The sequence below is a fragment of the Mustelus asterias genome, chromosome 4 (genome assembly GCF_964213995.1).
Source record: "Mustelus asterias chromosome 4, sMusAst1.hap1.1, whole genome shotgun sequence".
NCBI lineage: Eukaryota > Metazoa > Chordata > Chondrichthyes > Carcharhiniformes > Triakidae > Mustelus > Mustelus asterias.
The window spans coordinates 58,249,562-58,268,828 of record NC_135804.1 but is presented as its reverse complement, the minus strand read 5'-3'; the positions used below and the strand labels follow the sequence as shown (position 1 = coordinate 58,268,828).

Here is a 19,267-nt window from a genome sequence, read left to right as displayed (position 1 = left end):
GTGGTTCAAAATGCAGGTTTATTTTCACAATTGTGGGAGAAGTGAGGTTCCTAACAGTGGACCCCCAACCTTCTCATCGAACACAAGTAAGAACAGAGTTTATATATGTCCCGGGCCCCGCCCTCATTACATTGCAATTCTCTAAGATGTCTGTGATTGTTCATGGTGAGATTCTTGTTGTATTAGCAGTATCTTCCTCTGTGTAGTTTGTTCGATCTCCAAGGCCACGATTGTTCGTCATTTATATCCTTGAAACAACATCACAGGTTTTGCACAATCAAGATAACTAATATACATACAAGTTTGTATAATACTTTATATTAGGATAAGATGAATAACATATGATAAATATATATATATGAATCTATGGTTATACAAAGACAGAAGGCATACATGTCAACTCCACCTTGTTAAACAAAGGTACATAAAAATGGAGACTGTTTAGCTTATTTCGAGCTGGGTTAATCGCATTTCTTAATAACAAGAATAGCTGTTCCTCTTATCTGGCACAGACATGAAAAACACCGAACTCTGACAAAAACATGAACTCTGCAGTGTTCTCAACAAAATCACAGAGTTTGGGTCTTAATGCTTAAGTGTGACAAAGTTCATTAACCCATTCCCGACTTCACTCCCCCCTTTTGGTCGGATGCCAGGTCCAAACATGGCACCTATGACCAACTCAGAACCACATGTTATAGGGGGATGGGCTCAGCCCCTTAGTCGGGAGGTCTGCCCCCTCCCCCTGTACACTTGCGACCGTCATAATTCGTGCTGTTACTGTTTTGCAACAGCGTTCAATAATGCCATACAAACACAGCAAGTAATTACAATTACAATTAATACAATCAATCCATGCATCAGGTATGGACCCCACGACCCGAACCATTGCCCCAGCCAGCCCGGAGGGTTATAATCATGATATTGGTTCCCTTCTTCCTGTATTGCTTTTGCTACTTGTTTAATATGATCTGCTAAGCGAGTTATATTCTCCGAAGCTTCGGGAATATACGTACAGCATTTCGAGCCAACTATGGCACATGTTCCACCTTGGGAGGCTAGCACATAATCGAGTGCCAATCTGTTCTGCAAGGCCATAGTTCGAATAGCTACGACCTCTGCTGACATTTCAGAGATGGCCGTGCTCACCTCCTCGAACCCATTTTTAGTCTCATTTGCAATTTTCTCTAGGGTTGAGGCCATCCCTATAAGTTCCTGTGCTGCCTTTGCCTTCCCAAAAAATGGGTAGGCTATCATGAAGAATCGTTCTGTCTCACTAATGGCTCGCTTAGCCCTAAGCAGGTGTATCTCAGGGTGGTCCCATAAGTCAGTGTAATGGTGAATATAAGGCACCACATATGCCAAATAACACAATCCTGTCCAATTCCAGGGAAGCCACGGATAGGCATTGTTTCCACAGACAAAATAGGTACCATTATATGCAGTCACCTCGCTTATATAAGTGCAGGAGAGGCTAACCGGGACAGTGGCTATGGGGCACTGGATTGTGATCTGTATCATGGCCTCAGCGTCATCAGTGATATCAATCTGCTGTATACAGTAGCTATGGCCAACAGGTATGGTTCCATTTCTTATCAGGCAGATAACTCCCCTTTGTTGATTTTTCACAATGAAGTAGGGTGGGGAATCTGATCTGTCGTAGCTGGGCTGGTAATTCTTCTTAAAGGACGATAAAGTGCACCCTCCGCCCCCTAGCCTTGAAACAACATCACTGTTGCTGATACCCTGCATAGTGGTGCCCGATGGGGTTTTAAATGTCAGTTTCCTTGTCCCTTTCTGGGTCCCATTCTGATTTAAAACCCATTCAATTACTTCTGGAGCTGATAAAGGGATAGGAAATAAGGGAATTCCTCCCTTCCCTCCGTGCATGGGAATGTGTGAACAGACCCAGCACTTGCTCAGATTCGATTGTGATGTATACAGATAAGACATATACACAAAGGTGTTCATACAATAGACAGAGTCATCGTTACAGAGATGATCACTGTGCTTCATCCTTAACTCCTCATAATTCAATTTATACTTTCCCGCTATGGCTAACAGGGCCAGGGTCGTGAGTATCAGCATGAGACGCATCTTATCACTTACTAATATCCCGCGCGACCGTTATACAATGGTCCAAAGGCTATATCGCCCACGTGCAAAGTTTCCGCGCGCCCGTTCAGCTTGCTTGGAGGTCAGTTGTTGTTTGTTTATATCTGCAAGTATATCACATATTTTTCCAATTAATTTCAGCATATTCAACTGAGTATATACAGGCACAGATATCTCCACTAATTATAACTTCATACTGCTCATTTCATTTTTGTACAAGCCCTGATTTGTTAGGTAATATTTTTACTAGGACATCCTACTGTTGGGACTGTCAGGGAGCATTTCAAGCTCTCTCTGCATCTCTTATTTCTTGATTGTCTTTTACCGATTTATGCATCCCTTTTAGTTGGGTGCTTAGTTCCAAAACATATCTCCTGATTTTATCTTTTAGTGGACCTACATCGGTCCCACCTGTTATGATGCTTTTTGGTAATTGCATCATCCGTCCTGTCATTAGCTTATAAGGGGTTAATCCGGTTGTTTGGTTTGTAGCAACCCTTAATCTCATTTAGTATGGTGGGCAATACCTTCATCCACATTTTTTTTTCCCCGATGTCTGTATGGCTTTCGCCAGTGCAAAGTATTTTTGCCCAATGTAATTAATTGTGCTATGCTTTAAGTTAATTTAAGCTAATTTGGCCTCATCAGCTTGGAATTCTGAGTCCAACTTAGAAACTTAGCTGCATTCTCTGATAGTACAATGTAAGGTAAACAAACTTTCTCATGGCCAAGTTGTTGATGTAGCTGGAGACTGCTTGTATATAATAATAATATCTAATTTAGTTATGCTTTCAAAACAGATGTTTCTTTTTCAATCTCAGCGCTGGTTTTTGGCTGCTCTCTCCTTTTTCTAAAATAACCGTTATTTCGAAAACAATGCTTAAAGAAAGGCATATTTACTTCAGATCAGTCAAGTTTATTCTGAAGAAATAAACGGACCCTTCAGTTGGCTTGGTGCGAATCACACAACATTTTGCACTGGCTACAGCCGGACATTCTATCAAAAGACATCGCTTTACTCATTTAAATCACATACCATACAACTCCGATCTTTGTATGATGTATTCTTCCATTATATCTAATTTGATCATTTGTTTGTCCACATTTGAAAGTGCAATGTTTAAGCAGAAATGATTCTTCTATAGACAGATTGTCTCATAAGGTAAACATCAGTGTTTCGTGGTCATAGATGCCAATTGTATGCTGCCATACACAGCTCTTTAAAAACACAGATAACCGAAATGATGCAAGATTTCTGAGTCTGTCTGCAAAGCCAGTCTCCAACTCTTTTTCTCTCTCTCTCAAGTAATCCGGTTTCACTTCCTGTCATGTTAATATTAATTGTGCAAGCTATTACAAATTATGGCAAAGAATGGTTAAATGTTTGGAATAACTAGCCTTTTTTTCACAGACTTATGTTTTTACCAATACACAATATATATTATATCGGGTATCTCAAAATCCTCTTAATTTAATTTTTAAATTAATCTGTTTTCATTTTTAAACTGAGCTCCAGATCAGAATTCCTTCATTTTCAGAACGATAACAAGCACAATACATGTAACAATAACAAGAGTTACTTGATTAGAAATGTTTTGGTTTGCTTCCTAGCTGGCTAGGTTTTAAGCTTTGCAGTGTTCTTAGATTTGGAAAACCTTGAACAATAGATGGAACAATTCCAACGGCAGTATATAATTTTAACTAGTTACACTATCAGAACTATCATCAATGTTAGATGATTTAAATGATGTAATTTGTTGCATGTTATCGGAACATCACACAAGTCTTGAATTTCATATCGGTAACTAACTGGCAACACAAGTTCCAATAATTCATGGTGTTCAATGGTTGGCATCAAATGCAAATTAAAAATACTCAAGGACAACATCTTTATTTGTATTAACAACTGAGGTTTTAACTGATTTAATCTCCTGCTGTAACTTGGGATAATCAGAACTACGATTCATTGATTTGATAGGCTTTAAACTGACTCAGAGACAGTATATTCACCTCATTCTTTTGTTCCTGCTTTTCTATTTTTCACAAAATTACTTATTATTTTTTTAACTTCTCAACTACACTCTTATAATTTCAACTTCAAGACAAGGAAAGAGCACATGGTCCTTCCAACGTCTAACTCCTTTCTCAACATTAAAACAAACAACAACAAAACATTCACGCAATCACGTTGTTAAACACACAGATACACATGGAAGCTTCCAACATTTATTCAGACTTAACATCTTAAACTGGGATGGAAGTAAAACATTTAAGAATACAGACCGTTGATTAACAGTCGCTTTTATGCTGCTGCCTTCCAAGCTGTAATTCAACTCAAAACAGAAGTAAATTCAAGAAATCTTATCACTTTAATCTTTAACCGTTTGTAACAAATACTTCCCCAGCATTTTCTTATCTCATTATTCCACTGAATTATTTCCCTCATCTCTAATTATATTGATTTGTCAATTTGGTGTTATAGGCAGGCACTCCCTTTTAGCCTGTCTGTCATTTTAATACAGTTTCATGGTTGATCCATGTAACACATTTTAATTAGAATGCATTATGGCAGTATAATAATCCCAGTATGACACACGCACTCCCATTCTACCTCATGTAACTCCCTTCTCTGTTAAATTTTGACTATATCTTAAAATTACTGCAAGTCTTATAACTCAGAGGAACATAAACAAGTGATTAATCATCATTTCAAATACGCAGGAATAATTCTTTCTATTTATCTTTTCAACTTCAGTTCTATCAAAAATACATTTTCAAATTTAACATAAGCCTGATCCAAATAATCCATTTATTTTATCACTTTTAAATATCCCTACTAAAATAATTATCTTTACACAGGCAGATGCAAGATCGAATCTACTGTGTGCTTAAATGGCTAACTGTCCTTACGACCCTTCAGATGTAATCTAATGCTATTATTCCCACATTCCCCAAATCTCTGTCCGATGCATTATCATGAAATTTACTGGGGAACGTAATTTATTAAACTCGCATTGATCTGCTATACCCCATTCCACCACATGAGGCTCTCGATTGCAATTACATCTTACATCTCTCTCTCCCTTAAGTAAGAGAGAGATTCATAGCCTGCTTGTTTTCTTTTAACCTTTTATTCCCTTTTTACCTGTTTTGTTGCGGTAATTGGTGTATTTCTTTAACTGAGTCCAATGCTTCCAGACACCCCTACCTTGCATATCTATGCAGGCACAGGTGTCTCCACTGATAATGACCTCATAGGGGCCTTTCCATTTGGGGGCAAATCCAGGTTTTCCTGGTAGTGTTTTTACCATAACCTTGCTGCCCGCCGGGGGTACCTCCGGGGTCTGTTCTAGTTTATTGTGCTCATCTATCACTATTTGTTTGTCCCGTACTGTTTTCCGCATATCTTTTAATTGGGAGCTTAACTCTAATACATATCGTCTAATCCTGTCCCGTAATGGGCCTACATCTGCATATTTCCGTGATCCATCCACAAACAGGACCAAATCTGGTGCCTCCAGGGGCACACCTTTTATTCTACTCTCATCTACCTCTTCGTCTACGTCCCCACATGAATGGGGAGACCCTTCACCTATCATTCCTTCTGCGGGGTTCATTCCCATGTCTCGTACAATGGTGATGCACTTAGTGGGTGGCAGAAGCACTGCCTTCCACTTCGCCCTTCTCATATTTGAGACAGACCGCAATTTTCCTGTGTTCAGCATTTCCACCAAGGTATGTTTGGTGTGTAAAACAATATTCCCCGTCATTATGATGGGCTCGCTGACCTTTACTGCCCATGCCGCGCAATCTAGTGCGGCTATACATCTGGGTAACCCGGTTACTACGGGGCCCTCCGCTGTGGAATAATAACCCAGGGGTCGCTGTTTGTCCCCATGGACCTGTGTGACTACTGCCGAATGAAACCCCCCTTCGTTATTACAATAGATAGGAAAATCTTTACTAGCGTCAGGCAGTCCAAGTCCTGGAGCCTTCATTAGTTCTACTTTTAGTTTACTATATGCCCTTTCCTGTTCTGATCCCCATTCTATAACTTCTAGAGCGGGTTTCCCCCCTTTTACTAGCTTTTGTATTGGTTCGACTAGCCTTGCGAATTTCGATATAAAGTTGCGGCTGTAATTAAACAACCCCAAAACCTTCCTTACCCCTCGGACGGTTAGTGGTCTTGGCATTTGCTGTATGGCTGTTTTCCTGTCCAATGGCATTTCTTTGGTCCCCTGGGATATCAGGTGTCCCAAATATAACACCTGCGCTTTCCCTATTTGGGCCTTCCTGGGGCCCGCCTTTAGTCCCTGTTCTTCTAAGTGTTTCAGGACTGAGTATAGTGCCGTCTGGTGATTATCTACCCTGGGTCAATTCCACCACTCCTGTTCATTTGTATCGGGATTTTGGAACAACATTGGCAAGCCAGATACCTCTTTATCTTTCCTTTGATTCTCACATTCACTGATCCCTCTTCTTAATTGTTTTATTGTGGTAATTCTGCTCCAATAAGTGGGAGCATTCCCTAATACTCTCTGAATCTCTGTTTTACACTGGGTGACGGGTTTATAATTTTGCTTTTGGCTGCGCATCTGTTCCCCTCCGGGTTACTGGTCTGAGTTGTATTCTAGCACTTCCGACTCCTCTGGAGGAGCGGGTGGTCCCTGTGTGGACTCATTAGGAGGTAGAGGAACAGTTTCCCCTCTCCATTGTTTTTCTTCGAAGACTTGGTTTTGTTTCTCCAATTCTCTTATTCTGAATTCTAACTCTCTAATCTTTTCTTTATCTTGCTCAACTAGTCCAGCTAACTGATGCATTAACAATACTCCTAACTTCTTTGCCTCATTTCTCTTTTCTTTATATATCCACGTTTTTGCTACTCTAAGGTCTGAGACGTATCCCAGCCATCCTTTTGCATCCTCTTTATTAATGCTTTTTTCTTTGATAAGTACACGTCAATGAGAGGACCTGCAGATCCCCTCATCCTTCATTATCTGCCATTTTGCAGACTTCACTACCCCCCTTTGGAGCCCTACAGTGCCTGACAAAGTGACCCAGTTTCCTACAATTATGGCACGCACCCTTTGATTTATCTTCTCTACTGTTTGCACTAACGTTTTCCTGTTTTATTTGTAGATGTGGTTTCTCATCTGGTCCATCTCTAATTCCAGATGCCCATTCCACTAATTCATCATAAGTCTGGGTATTGAGAACTCCCATTTTAAGGATTTTTTGGTGAGCTGGCGACAGCCCGTCTTTAAATGCTTGTAAAAAGGCTCTATCTGTTCAGGCAGTTTCGGGTACTCCCCAACATTCTTGGTATATTCTAAAGAGTCGCTCCGCAAATTCATAGGCTCTTTCACCCCTTTGTTGATTAACATTTTAATTTTTTCTTTGACATCAGCCCATTTCTTACCCGAGACTGAAACCTGTTCAATTAATCCGGCCAATTGATGAACTAAGAGAACTCCAATTTTCTTAGTTTTTTTTTCTTTTCCTTTTCCAACCATTTTCATTGTTGGCCTAGTGGATGGTCTAAATCCCATCTCCCTTTTATCATCTGTTTTATGAGTCTGTCCCTCTTAATCATAAATTCATTTATTAGGGACCCAGGGAGTCCCCACTGTCTTTGTCCCGCCATAACACTGATAAGTTTATACTCACCACCTGGAGTGACTTATTCTCCTTTCTCGCTCTCCCCCTCCCAGGTCGCTCTTATCAGAGTCCGGTAAGGGTTGATCAAATCCCTCCGTACCACCGCTTATACTATATATTTGTTTAAGCCGGCTTCTCCTCAAAAGGCTTTTCCTTCTAACTCTTACACATGAAGGCTTTTCCTTCAAACTCCGGCGATCACTCAGACAGTCTCTATCTCACTCACGTCTGAACATCACACACTCTTATCACAGATGATTACCCACTGCATTTTGACCCACTCTATTTAGAGTTCGATAATCTATTCCGGTGTCCCGGTCGTGGCCATTCAACCGGACCGTAAACAGATTATCCTGGACGAGCCCCCAATTGTTGTAGGTAAAAAACCTCTGACACTATTAGTGGTTCAAAATGCAGGTTTATTTTCACAATTGTGGGAGAAGTGAGGTTCCTAACAGTGGACCCCCAGCCTTCTCATTGAACACAAGTAAGAACAGAGTTTATACATGTCCCAGGCCCCGCCCTCATTACATTGCAATTCTCTAAGATGTCTGTGATTGTTCATGGTGAGATTCTTGTTGTATTAGCAGTATCTTCCTCTGCGTAGTTTGTTCGATCTCCAAGGCCACGATTGTTCGTCATTTATATCCTTGAAACAACATCACAGGTTTTGCACAAACAAGTTAACTAATATACATACAAGTTTGTATAATACTTTATATCAGGATAAGATGAATAACGTATGATGAATATATATATATATGAATCTATGGTTATACAAAGACAGAAGGCATACATGTCAACTCCATCGTGTTAAACAAAGGTACATAAAAATGGAGACTGTTTAGCTTATTTCGAGCTGGGTTAATCGCATTTCTTAATAACAAGAATAGCTGTTCCTCTTATCTGGCACAGACATGAAAAACAACGAACTCTGACAAAAACATGAACTCTGCAGTGTTCTCAACAAAATCACAGAGTTTGGGTCTTAATGCTTAAGTGTGACACAGTTCATTAACCCATTCCCGACTTCAATACAAAGAAAAGAAATACACAAGATTACAGTTACATGATTATAATTAGTCTTACAAAACATTCCCCAAAATACTCCCTACTTGGTCAGACCCTCAAGTAAACACTTTCCAGGTAACATCCCCTTAGATGTTTAACCATAAAAATTCAGTAATATTATCCAAGGCAAAACTGCTGTTGCTTTAATAAAAGTATAAACATAACCTCTTAAATTCTCTTTGCTGTGGGAATCCAAGAACTTCAAATCAAGGCTCCTTTGTGGCTTGACTGGATGGCTAATTCAGACTTTACCTTCTCCCCAGCCCAGAGCTCTTTCCAGGAGATCTTCCCCACAGCCAACAACAAATCAACTCAACATCTCTCCTTACATATCGTTTTATCCATTTCATCTTTAATTTCATTGTTCTCAGCATTTCTCTGAACTTTTATATTTTCCAAAATATAAAAATCTTTCATGTCTTTCCTATTGCTTCTACTTTTGCGATAAAAGTTAATAACCTTGTTTGCCTTATGCAGCTTTTGCAAGCTATAAAAGATTTTTACTCTCTTTTCAAATTCAACAGCTGAATAAAACGGATCTCTATCTATCCCCAATGCAAATTCCTAAACTGCACTTATTTATTTAGAAAACCACTTAATCATAGTTTCATTATAAATGCATTCATTTAACACCTTGAATTCTTTTCCCTCAGGTCTTCCAGACAACCTTTCCCCTTTTCATTAAATAACTTCCCCACCCCCACCCCCTTCCCACCACCCCCCCCCCCCACACACACACACAGCCTTCTTTACAGAATAATACAATATTTCCCCCCCAAAATATCAAAACAATAACATTCATTCTCATACCATCATAACCATGTTTTCAACCTCCACAGATGAATGACATTTTTTGATTTTGAATCAGCAAAAGTAACTGTTTCTGATCCATCTTTGGCAAATCATACCTCAATTTAGTAAAATTGATCTTTTTTCAGTTTAAAAATCTCCTGGTGTATCTCTGCCCTTTTCTAAAACTGTATTAAATCTAATTGAATTGTGATCATTAACACAAAAATGCTCTAACACTGACACCCCTACCTGCCCAGCTTCATTTCCTAATCCTAAATCCTGTATTGTCCTTCTCTTCTTGGGCATATTATACACTGATTTTATCCTAGTTAATATTAGGTTAGTTGAAATTCCCTGCTATTACAGCCCCTTTGTTTTCTGCACATCTTAGTAATTTGCCAACATATTTGCTCTTCTATCTTTCTCTTGTTGCTGAGTCTTATTTTATACTGATGATTACTCCTCATGTTCCTGAATTTAATCGATATGGTACCATTTGATGATCGTTCCAACATTATCATCTCTCCTCACAGCTGTAATTGCTGCTTTAACCAATATTGCCACCCTCCTTCTTGTTGTTCCATTTGAAAACTTTGTAACCAGGAATGTTGAATTTTAATTCTGGTTCTTTAAACTGTTTAGTAATACCTATGCTGTCACACTACCAAGCGTCTATCTTAATTAACCTCTAATTCACTCAACTTCTTACATTGAAGTATTACTAATCACTGAACACCTCTTGTCTATTTTGTAGCCCTTTCTCTGCCTTCCATACTTGCTATTTTTTTGCCTTTTATTTCCAACTTTGCTTTTGTCCCTTTGGAATCTATGATCACATTCCCATCCTTCTGCCAAGTTAGTTTAAAACCTCACCAACAGAACTTGTTCATCTTCGCACCATGTATTCTCTTGGCTGAGGTGCAACCTGTCCAGTCTATTTTCCCACAGAACTAGCCCGAATGTCTCTTTAATCTAAAGCCTTCCGTCCTGCAATATCTCTTTCACCATGCATTCGTCTGCACTATCTGCCCATTTTTGTACCCACTAGTGTGTGATACAAGGGTAATCCAGAGTTTTTACTTATCAAGCCTTACTTTTGAATTTCTCTCCTAACCTTCTAATATCTTCCCTTGCAGGATTTGATTCTCTTTCTTACCATGTCCTTTGGTGTCAATATGAACCATGATTCCTGGCTGTTTAACCTTTTTTCCTTACCCATTCTGGAATGCTCTGCAGCCACTCTGACAACTTGGCACCCAAAAAGTACTATGTTGGCGTATGCCTGTCTTGTGGAAATGAATGACAGATGTCAAAAAGGCCAAATCTTATGAGATTGATCATTATATATACTGTAAAATGGCATAAAACATAAGTTTGTTATTTGATGTCTTGATTGGTGCTGCCACTTTGTGGACACTCCTGCCAATTGAATATATTTATGCCAGTGGACTGGTCGGCTTTTATATATGTACTCATCATTCTTGTCTTTCCTTTTCTCTCTTTATGTTCTTTCTATATGCAGTTGGATCAGCAATGGTCTTAGTAGTGCATACCATCATATTCATGAAACTGTATTCATATCATGAGGTGAATAGGTGGCTTCGTGAAGAATGGGCACCTTTAGGTCTAAAATCAGCCATGAAACATCCAGGTATATCCATTTGGAATATTTATGAGTATTGTTATAATTGAGTTCCTTCAGCCTTTTTTGTTATGATATATTAATTTAATTTTGATGCTTTTGCAGGTATTTCATCATGTACAGTTCAATATGATGAAAACAACACTGAAGGGAGCAATATACAGGAAATGGTTATCTTTCCAGACAACTTGACACTAAAAGGTGTAGATTTTATTCCCTGCTCAGTTTTTAAAAAATTGATGATTTTTATTTTGCATTACAAATCACCATTTCAATTTATATGAATCTGGATTCTGTTTGTAACAAGTATATGTTTTAGCTAAATAGCTATTTCCCACTGGCAATGACATAGCCAGAAATAAGGTGGTGGAACTACATTTCTATTTTTAGGCTTGCCCATTCCTCTTAGTTAGGTATGATGTTGTATGCGTAAAGGGAGTGGGTCTTATATTCAAATAGCATGCCTTTTAGGAATAGGTATTCTTTTCTGAAACATTATGTGATGTAGGGCGAGATTCTCTGGCCTTCCCTCAGCTGTTTCCTTGGCCGCGGGAGATGGCATGCCATTTGCTGGCTACGGGATTCTCTGGTCCCACTGTTGCCAGTAGGAATTCTCATAGGAACAGGGTGTTGGGGATGTGCAAATGGTAGTCCTATCGTGTGGGAATATGAAGATAGTGGTGATGAGATTTTGGAGCACTGAGGGTTGTTAGTGTGAGAAGAGTGAGAAAGATCCTGAAGAACTTGTACGGTGAAAGGAGGCTTATGGAATGCTGCTGAGAAAAGTGCTAGAAGCATACGCACAGCCCTGACTGGTAAATAGGGTATAAGTTCTTTTTAAACAGCTTACTGCCCTTTTAGTAATTCAGTAAAAGCGTAATAAGCACATTAAATAATTGAGAGTCTGTAAGATTTTGTAAAAATAGGCCATACCTGATGGATCTGATTGACTTTCTTTGAAGAAATTACTCATTTGGTAGTCAGGAGAATGTTTATGTATGTTCTTTGGTGGACTTCCAGAAGGCATTCGATAAAATGCCTCATAGGGACTATTTGCTAAAGTCCATAGAATTGAAGTTAGGAAAATTATTTACCAAGTTAGGAAATTGACTGAGTGGAAGGAGACAAAGAGTTAGGATAATGGGTAGGATGTGACTAGTGGTGTCCTGCGGCCTCAACTATTCACAATATTCAATAATGATTTAGATCATGGGTAGAAACCCAAATATATTGCTCACACATAGATAGGCAGTATTATAAGTGGCATCAATGGAAGATGTAAAATTACAAAGAAATATTGATAGATTAAGTGAATGGGGGGGTTAAACTATGGCAAATAAATTTCGCTGTAGACAAGTGTGAGGTCATCCACTTTGGACCTAAAAAAGATAGAGCAGGGCATTTTCTAAATAGTAAAAAGCTCGAAACAATGAAGCGACAAAGAAAATTTGGGGTCCAGGTACACAGATTATTGAAATGTCATAAACAGGTAGAGAAAATAATCAAAAGACAAATGAATCAAATGCTGCCCTTTATTGCTAAAATAATAGAATATAAGGAGGAGGAGAAGCTACGATTAAGTTGCACAAAACTAGGGTCAGACCATCTGAGGTACTGAGAGTACTTCTGGAAACCATACATTAAGAAAGACAAATGAACAAATACAATGGAGATTTACCAGAATAATACCTGGACTCCAATGGCCCAATTACAGAGAAAAGTTACACAAACTATGGGTCCCTGGAATTTAGAAAGTTAAGTAATGGTTTGATCAACGTTTTCAAGATATTCAAGGGAACAAACATACGAATTAGGAGCAGGAATAGGCCACTTGGCCCTTCAAGTCTGCTCCGCTCTTTCTTTTCATCAGGTTTACAAAAGGAAATGTAATTGGACAAACCCTTGTTATTTAAATAGATCAATACAGTTATTTTACCCTATAGTTTTAAATTATAGTTATGCCATGTTCCTGTGAATCTCAGGGAAAGAAACGTCTACTGGTATGAATTCTTACTTTACGATTTTCAGACACTTCAGAAAGTGCATTCACTTGCTGCCTCACCAGGAATGCTGCAAATATATCTATAACACGACAGCAACAATTGATGCTGGGGCTCTTTGATCTCCCAATGTACCTTTAATGGGGGATTGTGAACCTTGGAGGAAAGGAATGCAATGTAAATTATTGTTTATGCTATTTCTCCTAATTTCCACTGAAGTTATAGCAGGATATTCAAAAATCTCCATGACATTGTATTTATTGCTGGGTTTGGGTTTATGACTGGCAATGAGATGGGATTTCCTGTTTTTAACACATTTTAAGTATTTTAATATGTTCAATTGATCTTACTGTTTATAATCAGTCTGGTGCTGGATACTCACCATGGAATAAGCTTTGACGTATTTTGTGGGGGATGGGGCAGATTTTATTAGTTTTTAAAAAGGTTGCATGTATTTTGAATGCATATTTCAGCCTCTCCAAAAGCTATTTGGCGTAAGAAAGTGGCTGGCAAATCCAGTGCTGACACAATAGTATGAAGCAGAAACAGTTTATGAGCTTGTAATGGAGAACTGCATGGCTGCGGGTGCTGCTGCATGACAAGGGTTCATTATTTGAACACCATAGCACCTTCCTTGATGGATTGCAGGCAGTCTTTATGGTATGTGGCATCCAGGCACACCGCTATAAACTGCAAGAAATGACAACAGATAGAACCAGCTACCCAGTTAAACCTAACGAACAGTGCCATTTGCAAGTTAGCTGACACATACACAATGCCATGGTTTTATTGTTGGCTCCAGCTAAGCCCTGGCACAGCCTTATAGCTCTCTCAGTATGGACTATACACATAAGGCACCACAGCTGTTATAATTCAGGTCAGAAACTCCAAAGTGTTTTATGAAGTCCGCCTGGATCATAGGTTTTGCACTTTGAATTTGGCTAAAGTTAGCATGAGATGTTTCACTTCAGGTATGATTCAATTGACGCACTAGGGAACTTTTATCAAACAAAGTTTATTTTAAGAATACAGTTAACATGTATAGAAAGGAGCAGGCTGAGGGTAAGAGAGTGGGTTTTCTGACTGTAATTAATTATTTATTTTTTCAGTTAATTTTGGGTTTAAAATCGGAGGTTTTTTTCAAAACCGGAAGTCAGGCCAGGAGTGGCCAGGGGAAGTTCTTGGAGGGTTTAAAAGTGCACCAAAGTATACAGCGGGCAGCATCGTAGCGGGCAGCAGAGTGAGTGGGAAGTTGAGTGAGCTGTCAGGGCTTTGGCTCACAGGGCTTGGACGAGCAGGGGTGAGTTTTTGTTTCCTTACACTCTTATTAACTTTTCACTGTCTTACTTGACATAAAGTGTCCAGTATGAGTGTGAAACCAATGTGTTGTTCCCAGTGTAGGATGTGGGAGGTCCTGGAGGCATCTGGCCTCCCGGACATCCACATCTGTGAGGGGTGTGTCGAGCTGCGGTTCCTGAGAGACCGTGTTAGGGAGCTGGAACTACAGCTCGAGGATCTTAGGCTGATGAGGGAGAATGAGGAGGTGATAGACAAGAGCTATCATCAGGTGGTCACACCAGGGCCACGGGAAGAGGCCAAGTGGGTGACGGCCAGGAAGGGTAAGGCTAGGGTGGTTGAGAGCACCCCGGTGGATTTGCCCCTGCACAACAAGTACTCCTGCTTGAGTACTGCTGGGGGGGATAGCCCGCCTGGGGGAAGCAGCAGTGGCCGTGTCTCCGCAGTGGAGTCCAGCCCTGTAACTCAGAGGGCTAAGGAAAAGAGGAGGAAGGCGGTATTAATCGGGGACTCGATGGTGAAGGGGACAGACAGGCGTTTCTGCGGAGGTAGGCTGGATTCTCGCATGGTGGTCTGCCTCCCTGGGGCCGGGATCCAGGATGTCGCTAGTCGCGTCCCGGAAATCCTGAGGTGGGAGGGAGAGGAGCCTGAGGTAGCGGTACATATTGGTACCGCTGATGTGGGTAGGAAGGGAGAAGGGGTCATGAAAAGGGAGTACAGGGAATTAGGGAGACAGCTGAGAAAGAGGAAAGCAAAGGTAGTGATCTCAGGATTACTGCCCGTGCCACGGGAAGGTGAGGGCAGGAATGGAGTGAGGTGGAGGATGAATGTGTGGCTGAGGGACTGGTGCAGGGGGCAGGGATTCAGGTTCCTGGACCATTGGGACCTCTTTAGGGGCAGGGGTGATCTGTATACAAAAAACGGGTGGAACTTGAATCACATGGGGACCAATATCCTGGCCGGTAGGTTGGCTAAGGCTACTGGGGAGAATTTAAACTAGATAGGTTGGGGGGAGGGGAGCTAGAAGAGTTGACTAGGATCAAGGAACTAATTGATGGGGGGGAGGATGCAGGGGTAAGGGGAATTACAAAATTAATGGTAGAGGAGAGGGTGCAAGTGAATGAAGGCGGTAATTTAGATAAGGGAGTAGAGGGAGACGGTGTTCGCGACTCATCAAAGCGGGTTCAGATAAAAGCTGGAATAAGGACACTTTGCCTGAATGCACGAAGCATTCGGAACAAGGTGAATGAGTTGATGGTGCAAATCAGCACAAGTGGGTACGATCTAGTGGCCATTACAGAAACGTGGCTGAAAGGTGACCAGGACTGGGAGATGAATATCCAGGGGTATCAGGCGTTTAGGAAGAATAGACAGGAAGGAAAAGGTGGTGGGGTCGCGCTATTAATAAGAGATAATATCAGGGTAGTACTGAGGGATGACATAGGCTCTGAGGAACAAAACGTGGAATCGTTATGGGTAGAGATGAGGAATAGTAGAGGGAGAAAGACACTAGTAGGTGTGGTATATAGGCCCCCGAATAATAATGTTGAGGTAGGGAGGGCTATAAACAAGCAGATAAGGGATGCGTGTAAAAACGGAACGGCAATAATCATGGGGGACTTCAACATGCACATTGACTGGCAGACTCAAGTCGGTAAGGGTGGAATGGAGGAAGAGTTCTTAGAATGCTGTCGGGATAGTTTCCTTGAACAGCATGTTACGGAACCGACGAGGGAACGAGCTATTTTGGATCTGGTATTGTGTAACGAGGTAGGTAGAATTAAGGATCTTATTGTGAAGGACCCTCTTGGGTCTAGTGACCACAATATGGTCGAATTTCTGATTCAGATGGAAGAGGAGAAAGTTTGGTCTCAAACCAGTGTCCTCTGTTTGAACAGAGGGAAATATGATAGGATGAGGGATGAATTGGCTAAGGTAGACTGGGAGAGCAGGCTGGCAGGTAGGATAGCTGAGGAACAGTGGAGGATTTTTAAGGAGATCCTTTTCAGTTCTCAGCAAAAATATATTCCAGCAAAAAACAAGGATTGTAAGAAAAGGGAGAACCAGCCGTGGATAACGAAGGAAATAAAGGAGAGTATTAAAATAAAAACAGCTGCGTACAGAGTGGCCAAAAATAGTGGAGAAACAAGTGATTGGGAAAAATTTAAGAAACAACAAAGAGAGACTAAGAAAGCGATAAAGAAAGGAAGGATAGACTATGAAGCTAGGCTAGCAATTAATATAAAAAATGATAGTAAAAGTTTTTATAAATATATAAAAAGGAATAGAGTGGCTAGAGTGAATGTTGGACCCTTGGAGGACGAGAAGGGGGAGTTAATAGTGGGAAATGAGGATATGGCTGAGTCTTTAAATAAGTTTTTTGTGTCGGTCTTCACGGTGGAGGACACAAATAGTTTGCCAAATATTAACGATAGAGGGTTGGCAGCAGGAGAAATACTTAATACGATTAATGTTACCAGAGAGGCAGTGCTGGGTAGACTAATGGGACTGAAGGTGGACAAGTCCCCGGGTCCGGATGGAATGCATCCCAGGGTATTGAAAGAAATGTCAGATGTAATAGTGGATGCGTTAGTGATTATTTATCAAAACTCGTTGCATTCTGGGGTAGTGCCGGTTGATTGGAAAACGGCTAATGTTACGCCGCTGTTTAAAAAAGGAAGGAGACAAAAGGCGGGTAACTATAGGCCGGTCAGCTTAACGTCTGTAGTAGGGAAAATGCTGGAATCCATTATTAAGGAGGAGATAGCAGGGCATCTGGATAGAAATGGTTCGATCAATCAGACGCAGCATGGATTCATGAGGGGAAAGTCGTGCTTGACGAACATGTTGGATTTTTATGAAGATGTGACGAGGGCGGTTGATGGAGGAGAACCGGTGGATGCGGTGTTTTTGGATTTCCAAAAGGCGTTTGATAAGGTGCCCCATAAAAGGCTGCTGAAGAAGATTAGGGCACACGGAGTTGGGGGTAGTGTGTTAAAGTGGATTGGGGACTGGCTATCCGACAGGAAGCAAAGAGTCGGAATAAATGGGTGTTTTTCCGGTTGGAGGAAGGTAACTAGTGGCGTGCCGCAGGGATCGGTACTCGGGCCGCAACTGTTTACCATTTATATAGATGATCTGGAGGAGGGGACGGAGTGTAGGGTAACGAAGTTTGCAGACGACACAAAGATAAGTGGAAAAGTGAATCGTGTGGAGGACGGAGAAGATCTGCAGAGAGATTTGGACAGGCTGAGTGAGTGGGCGAGGATATGGCAAATGGAGTATAACGTTGAGAAATGCGAGGTTATACACTTTGGAGGAAATAATAACAAATGGGATTACTATCTCAATGGAAACAAATTAAAACATGCTACCGTGCAAAGGGACCTGGGGGTCCTTGTGCATGAGACGCAAAAGCCCAGTCTGCAGGTACAACAGGTGATCAAGAAGGCAAATGGGATGTTGGCCTATATTGCGAGGGGGATAGAATATAAAAGCAGGGATGTCTTGATGCACCTGTACAGGGCATTGGTGAGGCCGCAGCTGGAATACTGTGTGCAGTATTGGTCCCCTTATATGAGGAAGGATATATTGGCATTGGAGGGAGTGCAGAGAAGGTTCACCAGGTTGATACCGGAGATGAGGGGTTTGGATTATGAGGAGAGGCTGAGGAGATTGGGTTTGTACTCGTTGGAGTTTAGAAGGATGAGGGGGGATCTTATGGAGACTTATAAGATAATGCGGGGGCTGGATAGGGTGGAGGCGGAGAGATTCTTTCCACTTAGTAAGGAAGTTAAAACTAGAGGACACAGCCTCAAAATAAAGGGGGGTCGGTTTAAGACAGAGTTGAGGAGGAACTTCTTCTCCCAGAGGGTGGTGAATCTCTGGAATTCTCTGCCCACTGAGGTGGTGGAGGCTACCTCGCTGAATATGTTTAAAGCGCGGATGGATGGATTCCTGAGCGGTAAGGGAATTAAGGGTTATGGGGATCAGGCGGGTAAGTGGTACTGATCCACGTCAGATCAGCCATGATCTTATTGAATGGCGGGGCAGGCTCGAGGGGCTAGATGGCCTACTCCTGCTCCTATTTCTTATGTTCTTATGAAAGAAAATTAGCAATAACATTTACTAATTACAAAAAAAAACATGATATTGTATAACCCTTAATGAATATAGAAGATCTTCCAATTCAAACAAACCTCCCTATTCAAAACCTTTGCCACAGGTTTAGCATAGAAAATACAAATGCTCAGATAATGCTGGAATTTAGTTCTTTGGTTGAATGCCGCAGCTCTCTGGATATACACCCAGAACAAGCTTGGAGTCAGAACAGCTTCCCAAAACACCAGGGAGAGAGAAAGGCTCCAGGTATTAACTAACAACCCACCAACAGCAGTATTTTCACTCCAGGAGTGAAACACCCCATTTAAGCCATTAAAGCAGCAATAAAAGGACTTCTAGCGGATAGCCCGCCAAAAATGAAAAAAAACCCAAAGCTGCTGATACCTGGAGAGAACATGATTTAAGAAAAAATACATTTCTTAAAGGTATACTAACGTCACATAGCTGTAAATACAATTGAAACCCTTTGCACATTAACAGTTTTAGAGGAATTTCAAAACATTATTTCACAACCTAATGATATATATGGTCATTTGGCAAATGACAGGATATGCTGCAACGTTGTAACTTC

The 19,267-nt window shown here is 40.9% G+C and overlaps 1 protein-coding gene across 1 annotated transcript in view; it reads left to right on the top strand.

The window, feature by feature from the left end:
- Positions 1–19,267, top strand: part of LOC144493113 (diacylglycerol O-acyltransferase 1-like) — a 213,415-nt gene that overhangs the window by 112,504 nt on the left and 81,644 nt on the right. The window contains exons 5-6 of the mRNA XM_078212015.1: positions 11,159–11,287; positions 11,384–11,479. Of these exons, the coding sequence (XP_078068141.1) occupies positions 11,159–11,287; positions 11,384–11,479 (225 nt within the window). The remainder of the gene's footprint in view (positions 1–11,158; positions 11,288–11,383; positions 11,480–19,267) is intronic.